This window comes from Rana temporaria, chromosome 2 (genome assembly GCF_905171775.1).
Source record: "Rana temporaria chromosome 2, aRanTem1.1, whole genome shotgun sequence".
Taxonomy (NCBI): domain Eukaryota; kingdom Metazoa; phylum Chordata; class Amphibia; order Anura; family Ranidae; genus Rana; species Rana temporaria.
In genome coordinates this window covers 129,384,603-129,396,048 of record NC_053490.1, presented here as the reverse complement: position 1 = coordinate 129,396,048, position 11,446 = coordinate 129,384,603, and the positions used below count along the sequence as shown (strand labels likewise).

At 41.3% G+C, this 11,446-nt stretch overlaps 1 protein-coding gene across 1 annotated transcript; it reads right to left on the bottom strand.

Annotated features, from left to right (window-relative positions):
- Positions 1 to 257: 257 nt before the first annotated feature.
- LOC120929496 (retinol dehydrogenase 7-like) lies at positions 258 to 10,728 on the bottom strand. The gene is made up of 4 exons (XM_040340979.1): positions 10,388 to 10,728; positions 7,285 to 7,543; positions 2,623 to 2,786; positions 258 to 691 (listed from the first exon to the last, which is right to left on the bottom strand). The coding sequence occupies exons 1-4, from the start codon at positions 10,698 to 10,700 to the stop codon at positions 474 to 476; spliced, it is 954 nt and encodes a 317-aa protein (XP_040196913.1). The 5' UTR covers positions 10,701 to 10,728; the 3' UTR covers positions 258 to 473.
- Positions 10,729 to 11,446: the final 718 nt, after the last annotated feature.

Here is an 11,446-nt window from a genome sequence, read left to right as displayed (position 1 = left end):
GGATTTTTTCGTAAAGTTGCCTTGAGTGTTTAGCAGCTGTTTATATTTTAAAATTTTTTTTTGCACTGGTATAATTTGATTCCATTAATTCCTCCCTTTTATGACCTGGTTATTTTTATTGAGAATGAGGGAGGTTGCTCGAGTTTCCCTTTTATAGATTTATAAAGGTAGGTGGAGATAGGGGCGAAGCTATATGACATGTATGCCGCCATGGATTGGTGTCAGGAAAGGAAAATTACTGTAAATATTTGACACAATTTTCTAATTATTTGACACAAGTTTTTATGCATATGTGCAGTCATTCTAAAACAGGTTAGCATAATACAGATAAAAGGAGAGTACACATTAACAGACAATAAACACAGGTACATAACTCCCATCACATATTTATTGCTAAATATTGTATTTTATTTGAAGATCTCTCTGTAAAGTGAGGAGATTCATGCAGGAGATAAAAACAATTGAAAGGAGAATCAGATTGCCTGGGCTGGTTTAGGCTGTCCGATAGTGAGAACAAGGTCCAAGATGGCTGCAGGTAGATAGGAAAAAGGCACTAAGAAGTATTTGGCATCACAGCCTGCAGAGTAACGTGTCCAGGGGTGAACCGCTGTCAGTGCATGTTCCATGCAATCTGTCACACGAGAAAGTTTGGTGGACCAGAACCATGACATAATATCAACGGAGGTGTAAGCTGCAACATAAAATATACAGTGTAAAAAAGGGAACCTATGGTATCTCTTTATTAAAAAAATGCTTGTGAACGTTTCAAACATTTGCACAGCCGTCACAAATGATCACTGCAGTGTGTCTAATTGTAATAATGTTTTTCTGAATACTCTATGGAGTAGATGGTCATAGGAAATAAGCATATAAGACACATTTCAGTGATTATTTGTGGCAAATACTTGAGACCCGACTTTAGAAGTATTAATGAGCAAATAAGGTTTGCGACAAGGGAAAATCATCAGACTGTGAATATTTCTATTTGGCTGAATACATATACAGAGGAACCTCGGGTTAAGAACATAATCTGTTCCAGGAGTATGCTTGTAATCCAAAGTACTGGCATATCAAAGCGAGTTTCCCCATTGAAGTCAATGGAAACGAAAATAAGGGCAACACAGGCCTAAGGGCAACACAGCAGATGACATACAGACCACTTCCTGGGTCAGGAATCAGTGAGTCAGGGCCGATTGACTCATCTTGACAGCTACTGTGGTGCCTCTGCCTGGTCTTCAAGATTGTGGAAACTTCTGTAGCTAGTGGGTGGAGGGTGCGGGGGCACAGGTGACACTCGGAGCCGTTTAGATGCACTCGGAAAGCATGCATCCGAGCAGTCTCTGAGTATTTCCGAGTCTCTCTGGCACCCCCCACATCTGGCCACATGCAGTACTGCATACAATAGAAGTCAATGTGGAACAAATTTTCTTTGTTTCCATTGACTTCTATGGGGAAAATTGCTTTGATATGCGAGTGCTTTGGATTACAAGCATTCTCCTGGAACGGATTATGCTTGTAATTCCAGGTTCCACTGTATTAGCAAATTGACCTCCTTGTACTTTTCAAGTAGTTACTAAATTACATTTTTTATTTCCTTTCCAAGTCTCCCAATTTTTTTAAAGGGCAGATCTTATAAACTGGTAGGCATGGCTGTCTCATGAGAGACCTTGTGATTGACTTTGCAGGCACTGAGCATTGCAGTGTAGGTCCTCTTTATTGTTTAGCTTTTTATATTTTTAAAATAAATTTTTGTGTAAAAAATCATATACATTTTTTAAAGCCCAGCTTTACCCAAAAAAGATTTGTTGTCTGTTTCTCCCACCCCCCCTCACAACATTTATTGATTGAGTTGTTGCTATTCTGCCTCTTTTTGTGTGTGTACATTTCAGCTTGAGCTATTGAGCTCTGTAAACAGGGTTCTTACTGCAGGAAGTAAAGAAACACTGGAAAATATGTAACAAGTCTCAACTATTGGCTGCAAAAAAACCTGAACATTTATATAGGGTATTTTATACCGTATTTGCCGGCGTATAAGACGACTCGGCATATAAGACGACCCCATAATATTCTGCTGAAAACTGTGGTTTTGTGGTCTACTAGACGACCCCCTTGTGCGGTAGTAATGTGTTTTAATTAAACGAAGAGGCCGCAGCCCGCCGGGTGCTCTGAAAAGCTGTATGTAGTCTGTATATGCGCCGCTCAGCCAATCCCGATGCACTCTGTTGATGACAGAGCATGCTAAGCCTGCTCGGATTGGAGTAACGACCCTGCTCGGATTGGCAGAGGTTATTACTCCAATCCGAGCAGGCTTAGCAGACTCTAGTCATCAACAGAGTGCATCGCCCGCCGGGATTGGCTGAGCGGCGCATATACAGAATACATACAGCCTTACAGAGCACCCGGCGGGCTGATATCGATCGAGCAGCTGCTTTACCCGGCGTATAAGACGACGCCCGGTTTTTAGCTGTGTAATTCCGGTGTAAAAGGTCGTCTTATACGCCGGAAAATACGGTATTTATTTGACAAAAAAATACTCTTTTATTGATATATTTTATTGTGCAATCATGCTTAATCAATGCATGTTTGTTACTATTAACTATAAATTACGGTAGTTTCACTCACTTTTACCAAAGTACTCCACTCCGTAAGCTTTCCGAACCTCTTCTGAGGTTTTCTCCCAGCAGCGCTTTAGACTTTCTTTATGTGATTTGCCGTCATTCATTTGCGTACTGTAAAAGCCGCTCTCAATTATGCACACCTTCACTCCGAATGGATTCATTTCATGCCTGAAAAGCACACATATGATCATATAATGTAGCTACATAGGTTAACCTTTTCCCTTTCAGTGCTGGGCTCAGTTTTTACCACTGACCTTTACCTTGGTTGATCTAGTATGTGTGTGTTACATAGAAGGCCCCACTTTGGAAGAGATTACATTTATTAGTGTCATGTACACACATAAAATACAAAACTGCATTTTACTGAAACTATAAAATCTAATTTTAGTAAAGGTAAATGCCTTCTCGTTCTTGTTTGTTTCACCTTTATCCTACAAATACTGATGAAATTGGTTTATCCACACTACTCCTGTTTAGGAACAGGACTAACTGGTTGGAGTCTAACATCCCAATGAGCTGATATGGTTTAAAAACTCTATTCCCCAGAACTTCATACAATTAGGGTTCTTATCACGTACCTCCCTAAAGTGCTTTGAGACACTGTGTTCCCGTTTACCTATTTTAATATAATTTATATGTTCTCTGACTCTACCAGCAGGGGTCTGGATGTGCAACCCACATACTGTAATTTACAGGGGCACTCAAGTACATATACCACCCCTTCTGATGAACAGAATACTAATGATGCCTAATGCATTTGTCACCATAATGATTATGTATGTATATGCGCTTATGCATGTTATGTTGAATAAATACAATTTTAGAATGTATCCAAGCATATACAGATGAAGTCAGAAGTGAGCTATGTGTGCCATATATTGTAGCAAATGGGACAGAGAGGGGGGAGTATGAAGGGATTGATGAGAGTCGTATACGTAGGTCCCGTCGCCCAGATGAGGTGGGCGGGTACACATAAGTTCAGGACTTCAGAGGAGATGCCAGTTAGGTTGCCATGATGATGACAACTGATAAAAGGGCTGGGGTGATTGGGCTGCTTCATCCTACTGAAGAAGCTAATGGAAAAAATTGTCAGATGGCGCAAGATTAGGCAGATTACAGACAACAGTGGCCTATGAATATAAATAGGATGATTCTTGATAAGGAAATTGTATAAATAATTAATAATTAATAATTGATAAGTGGTGATAGTCCTTATTCCAGAAAGAAATATATCAATAAAGTTCATGAATATAGTCCAAAGCTCTTAGCGGCAGCAATCCCAAAAGCAGAAGCACGCTCTGAAAAATGTACACAAAGAAAAGACAAGGATGCGCCAATCTAAGTGCAGTATGAAAAGGGATTTTAATAAAATAGAAGAAACACACAGCCAAATGGCTACTCACAATTGGTCCGTTCCCGTACTCCACGTCACTTCCGATGCGACGACCCTGTTTGCGGTCCACCCTGAGACGCATGCCGTCCTGTACGGCATCCTGCACGGCTCGCTGCTCTTCCTAATGGTTGCTTAGGCACCATATTGTTCCACCTACAGCTCCCCCGTTTTTTCAGACCTCACTGAGGACCAGGACACATCTGACACCAGTGACAACGGACCTAAGTTATCTGAAATGCCTGTAATCTCATATCAATTGTGAGTAGCCATTTGGCTGGTGTGTTTCTTCTATTTTATTAAAATCCCTTTTCATACTGCACTTAGATTGGTGCATCCTTGTCTTTTTTTTGTGTACTGAAGAAGCTATCCTATTGGCGACACGCGTATAGAAGGGGGGAGCCCAGCCCTGAATCGTTACATGATCACCGAGAGCCTGAGTGTTGTGGTGATGATCGAGATATTAAAGCGGAGCTCCACCCTAAAGTATAACTTCCGCTCATCGGAAACCCTCCTCCCCTCTGGTGTCACATTTGACACCTTTCAGGGGGGGGGGTGCAGATACCTGTCTAAGACAGGTATTTGCACCCACTTCCGGGAGTCCTGTCTGTGGGTATTCTGTGGGTAGAGCGTCACTTCCCACCCCCGCTCGTTGTCTTCTGGGAAACACACGGCTCCCAGAACCCAGCGGGGACCAGTGAGGATGGCGCTGCGCGACTTGCGCTGTAGGGAATGGGGCAGTGAAGCCGTAACGCTTCACTTCCTGATTCCCTCACCAAGGATGGCGGTTGGGGCAGCAGATAGACGAGCGATTACTGCAGACCTCGCCGGACTCCAGGACAGGTAAGTGTCCATATATTAAAAGTCAGCAGCTGCAGTATTTAATATTTTTTTAATGGCGGAGCTCCGCTTTAAGAAATTCCGTTTTTTATTTAACTTCTTGTAAGTGCCATTTTATGGGGGTATTTTAATAAACGATTTATACAGAAAGCACTATGCAGTTGCCTTTCTATTTCATGTGGTCCATGTGAAAAGCTTTTGAGAGAGGAAAACCATATCCAAGGATAAGAGAGGAAATGCTTGCTTTACATGAGAAGATTGTTGAGGAGCATAGCGTTGGATTAATACACATTACAAAGACTTTGTTTATATGTTTATTTTATTGTACTTTTCAATTTTAGTTTTATTAGGTGACAGATTCATTTAGTGTGATACATTGTATGCACAGTGGAGCGAATTGTATGAGAATAGCGCTGCTTCATTTATATATGCAATTTTCTATTTGTATGGTGTAGTAAATCACTGATAGGTGTACAGCAGCTATTTCATATTTTTTAGATTTCATATTCATTATTATTCATTAATAATATTTAAATTAATATTATTGAAATGTACTTTGTTTGTGTTTTAGGATACCAGGTAGCGCTGATTGGTTCACTTTATTTATATTCATGATGCTCTTAAAGGGCCTAACTGATGGCAGATGGCAGAACAACATCTCAAAGGACTGCCCCTGCCATAATTTTTCTGCAAGCCCCTTTTCTTCCCCTGACCCCTCCTCTACCATCCTCCTTTTCTTTTAAACAGTGCATACCGAGTCAGCCTCGCAATATCATTGCCACCATAAATGCACTGGCTGCATAGTTCCAGCACTCGGTAGATTAAACTTTACTACTGCTAACTGCTGCACTTGAAGTGGCCTTGCTACTGTTTTTGGTGACCTGGACGCCAAATGTCATCTTATGCCTAGTCCCTACTTTTAATCACTTTGTATGCTGAATTGTGTTATTACTATTGTTAACCGCTTGCTGCCCGTTAACAGTATATACTACTAGCAGGTGGCACAGCCAGACCAAGTACGTACTAGTTTGTCGCGCGGTACATATGCACTAACGTGCACAATGGTGTGATCCCATGACTATTTTGAGCGGTCAGGTTATAATGTGATTGCTATGATTGGTCATAGCGATCACATAATTACAATGTCATAAATCCTTTCCATTTATGACTACTACTACTGACACCATGTGGTTAGCTGTAGCCAAAAGCAAGCTGTCATGAATAAAAAGCTATTCATGACAGTTAACTATTGCTTATAACAGTGAACATCACTGTTATAAGCAATAACAGTGTAAAAAAAAAAAAATCCATGATCGGATGACAATGATGACACTGAACTACTCTAATAAAAGTATGCAAAATGCATGGTATTTGTGCAGTGGTTTTTCAAACGCAATTTTTGAGAAAAAAATACACCTTTTTGAATTTTAACAAAAAAACACAATACATAACGCCATCTTTTGTAAAATATATAAAATGATCTTACACTGAGTAAATAGATACCAAACATATTATATGATGCCTTAAAATCGTGCAAACTTGTGCAACAGTAACAAACAACATTAATAGTCAGTGCTTTAAAAGCATTTACAGGTTACCATTTTAGATTTACACAGGTGGTCTAATTACTGTACATCATCTGACGTTCATGGCTATACCTTACACATGTGGGGCGATTGCTGTTTATGTGAGTGTGGGACCGACACAAATGCGTTTTCCTAGCACGGGGGGATGAGGGCAGTTACATTTTTTTTATAATTAATAATTTATTTAATTATTTTATTTTTACACTGTTGTTTTCATTTATAATTTTTTTATCACTTTTATTGCTGTCACAAGGAATGTAAACATTTTTTGTGACAGTAATAGGCACATACCAGGCACATTTTATGTAGGGATCTGGGGTCTATAATACCCCAAATCCTTCCTTTGCTGTTAAAAGCATTCAAAACACCAAAATCTGGGTTTTTGAATACTTTAGATCTTTTCTTAAATGGTGCTTCTGACATCTGGGTAAACTGGAAGTGATGTCATTGCTTCCAGGTTACCATACTGGAGTCCTAATCAAAGCCAATCCTGGCTTTGTCTGGGTGTCCAACTAGCCGGCAGACATTTCAGAAGGTAGCTCAGGTCTTCTGGTGGGACAACAGAGCTCGAGCAAGCCACAGAAGGTGTCAGGAGGGGAGAGGTCACCCCCTCCTGCTGCTTGCAATAGTAATTGAGCGGCTAGTTAGCTGCTGTGATTGATATTACAAGAGAGACGATTGTTGGCTCTAAAAAACAGTAGGCATTACCCCAATACAACCACTTGAAGTCCAATGACGTACCAGGTACATGATTTGGCGGCAAGTGGTTAAAACAAAAATGCATCTTTAATTGTGTAAATATGCTTCTAAAGGTAAGATCTATGATAACTTGATCACCCTACCAACTCACCGAAGACTATCAGAGAATGACTCTACTCCATATTTAGACATACAATATCCTCCACCACACATTGTGAGTCTACCAGCCACACTGGCTACATTTACTACACGTCCTCTAGCTTTCCGAATCAGTGGCAAAAGATGAATTGTCACATCAACAACACCGAGCAGATTTACATTGAGAATCTTCAAGAAATCTTCCTTAGTTAGCCATTCATTGTTACAGCTTGGGACTTCTATTCCTGCATTGTTTACCAGGCCCCAAAGTCCTGTAGTGAAATGGGAAAAAGAATGGCATTAAAATGAGCATAACCACAAAGATATTCCTTTAACCACTTGCCCACTGGGCACATAAACCCCCTTCCTAACCAGGCCAATTTTCAGCTTTCAGTGCTCTCACACTTTAAATGACAATTACTAAGTCATGCAACACTGTTGTTTTCCCCCCACACAAATAGAGCTTTGTTTTCGCAAGTGATTTTTAATGACTTTTTTCCTTCAGAAATTACACTTTGTGCAGAGACAGTTCTAAGCACGGGAAACAAGCGCTACTTCACAGGCATACTATACACACCTCCTAGGTACGAAAACAAATTATATTTCACTTTTATTGTTTCACTTTAAGCATTATTAAATTCACTGCTCCCGAAAAAACTTCAGTTTTTAAAACTTTTTTTTGCATTGATACATGTCCCCCTGGGGCAGGACCCAGGTCCCCAAACCCTTTTTAGGACAATAACTTGCATATTAGCCTTTAAAATTAGCACTTTAGATTTCTCCCTTTTACAGGGTGTTCAGGGGCTTTTCGAATTTGCCGCGAACACCTCAAATTGTTCGCTGTTCGAACATGAGCTTGACTCGAACTCGAAGCTCATCCCTAATCTTTGGTAAAAAAAAACAAATCAGTGTATGTTATTCTTTGTGAAGCTATGGTGCCAATCATTAAAAATTAATCACACCTGATGTACTGATGGCCTATCTCATTTATTGAGATACTAGCTTAGGTTCACACTTGTGCGATGTGGGAACCAGCGCGATTACAGCGACGGTTCCTGCATCGCATCTCTCCCGCAGGCAGTTCACACTCTTTCGCATGCAGCACTCTTTAAAATAAATAAAAGTAAAAAAAAAATAAAAAAACCTATCCCAGACATTTTTAAAATCGTTAGTGCTTTAAGGCTGGCAGCAGGGCTTCAGCTCATCATAAAATAAACTGCTAGACAGGAGCCCTAACAGTCTCCACCCCATGCCCCTGCATAGATCCTGGCATTGCATTAGCTGGGGTCACCCAAGGCAAGGAGACACGGCTGGACATGTACTCACAGTGTGGATACACAGTGCAGTGGCAGCAGAGGTAGAAGAAAGCCGGCCGTGCAAGTGCCAGCAAGACTGTTAGGGGGAAGAAATACACCAAACCAAATCGCCAGCCAGCTTCATTACAGTCATTTAGACTGTATCAAAAACCGGGAAAAAACCTGCACTGGAAATCGAATTGGAAATCGAGGGAGATTTACAGAGATTATTTAGAGCTGTGTGTAACAAGGAAGAAAAAAGAACATTTCCTATGGGAGACTAGGGTTGTCACCTTTTTTTCAAGTCAAACTCGAACACTTTAGCAACGCACAGCAATTTATTTTTATTTTTGTATAGTAAAAACTATACATACTGTATATTTTGCAATTAAATAACACTTCCAATCATATGAAGTTAATCACAAGAGTTCCCCTTTTATATCTGAATCCACAGAGTTCCCCATATAATCAAAATTCACAGAGTTCCCTTACACTGTGGGGGGGGGGGGGGGGGGGGGCGACTCTGCGGACTGTGATGAAAGGGAGAACTCTGGGGACTCTAACATAAGGGATGCACTGGGAACTCTGATGTAAAGGGGAACTCTGATGTAAGGGGTGCTCTGAGAACCCTGATTTACCTTAGAGTACTCACTCAAAGGCAGGAGAGAGAAGGGGAAGACTTCAGTCAGACAGGGATGGATGGTGAGCTCACTCACCCCTTGGCCGTCAGCATCTCTCATCCAGATGTATCTGGGGCTGCTGGACTTCAAATTTCTGACCCCCACTTTCCTTTTCTGAGGCACAGCACCAGGGATTGGAGTGTGGGCAGACACAGAGGGATAGGGGTGGGAGGAAGAGGAGTAGATCTCCTCTCCCCTCTGTGTGTGTGGGAGGGAATTGTTAGTGCTGGCTTAGTGCAGCAACCCTGCTGGGAAGCCATAGTTCGGTCTGAATAATGTGTCCGGGTTTCAGGGGGCCCCACTCACGCCCATAAAATAATTCAAGGACAAGAGCCTCTTCCCCACAACCCTGGCCGGTGGTTGTGGAGGTTTGTGGGCAGGGGGCTTTTTGGAATCTGGAAGCCCCCTTTAACAAGGCGGCGCCCAGATCCTGCTTTTTAATAACTAAGGGGCGGGAGCCACCTGGTGATGTCACCTGGTGAACCCGCCCCCTTGAGACATCATTGACTGAGGGCATGCTCGGTCATTGAAGTCACAAGGGGTGGTGTCACCGATATTAACTGGTTGTTTGGACGCTGGCGGGCCTCGCTCCTGAGTAAGAGCTCTTAATGCTGCCCGAGCACAGCAGCGTTAAGGTCCCCTGGCCCTCAAAACTGAGGTAATGCATTGGGTAAGTTAGGCGGCCGCGAGGCCCCTGTGAGAGCAAGGTCTTAAGCGACCGCCTAATTTGCCTAATTAAAGAGCCGCCTCTGTCCAAACCCGAACTGTTTGGAGACAGTTGCACTTTATAGGCTAGTTAGAGGTTGTCCTAGAGGGGTCAGAGGGGCGGAGCTGACCCGTAGTAGGCTGACATGAGGAGGTCCAGGAAAACTTTCTTGCTGTTTGTTCATGAACTTGGAGGTAATAAAAAGCTGTTCTATTTTTTGAAGCAGAATGGCTAAGCTTTTCAGTACTTGAGTAAAATGGAGAAGCTCCATGGGTTGGAAGTGACAAATGCTTCGTCCAATAAAGCAAATAAGTGTTATGCAGAAATCAAACACTTTGGCCTGATTTGCTTATTTCTCTGTGCGTAGAATTAGCAGTAATGATTCATGGAACTGTGAATAATGTTCAAAAAAGGTGTAACAAAGACATCCCTTACCTTCATCTTTTACAATGGATGAAACCCACTTGGCAGCAGAACCAACATTCTGGCTATCAGTGACATCCAAGATTACAGTTTGAATTCTATTGGAGGTCTCTTTCTTCAGGTTTTCCACCCCGGCTTCTGTCAGACAAGCGGCTAAAACCTTCATTCCACGTCTGTCCAGCTGCTTCGCCAGCAGGTTGCCGAATCCAGAATCACATCCAGTTATAAAGACATATTTATTGGTAACATTCTCCATAATCAGGCTCTGTCTGTGCCATCTGTACAGATAAATTATACCCAGTACCGCCAGCAGAGGGAGCCACATATCTACAAAAGGATGGAATTACTGCAGTGGAAACACAAATACAAAGCATGTACAGAATCAGGTAAATAGTTTCTTGTACTATATATGGGAATTGTTGCTTAAATAGAAAAAAGCTAAAAAAATCAACCAAGCCAAAGTCACCATGACTTGATGCTTATGCCATTTACCTTCATCCAATTTAAAACGTATATATTATTAATTGGAATGATAGCCCTTTGTACAGATTTGCTTTATTTATAGTGATGAATTTTTTTTTTTTTTTTTTTAATAATTAAATGTAATATACAGCATATAAATATTTTTCCAGCCAACAGGTGGAGCTCCAAGGCTTTTTAAACTACTTAAAAAGGGGCTAAAGTGCCACTTTCACCCCTTCAAGCCCAGGCCATTTTTCAGTTTTCAGTGTTGTAACAATTTGAATCACAATTGCCCGATTATGAAGCATTGTACCCAAATTATATTTTAATCATTTTTTTCACATAAATATAGCTTTCTTTTGGTGGTATTTAATCACTGCTGGTTTTTATTTATTTTTTACCACAAAAAAATACAAAAGACAGAAAAATTTGAAAAAAAATCCCCCAAATAAGTAATTTTTCTCCTTCATTGATGTGCGATGATGATGCTGCACTGATAGGCTGCACTGATGAGGTGCCGTTTATGGGCACTGATGAGGAAGCACTTATGGGCACTGATTAGGTGGCACTGATATGCCGCACAGATATGGGGCACTGATAGGCGTCACT

Bases quoted from the DNA above. Each gene is read 5' to 3' on its own strand.
- LOC120929496 (XM_040340979.1), bottom strand. From the start codon at position 10,700: ATGTGGCTCCCTCTGCTGGCGGTACTGGGTATAATTTATCTGTACAGA. The intron at 7,544-10,387 runs GTAAGGGATGTC...ATTTCACTACAG, and splicing joins ATCCATTGTAAAAGATGAAG to GACTTTGGGGCCTGGTAAAC. The intron at 692-2,622 runs GTGAGTGAAACT...TTTATGTTGCAG, and splicing joins AGTGGAGTACTTTGGTAAAA to CTTACACCTCCGTTGATATT.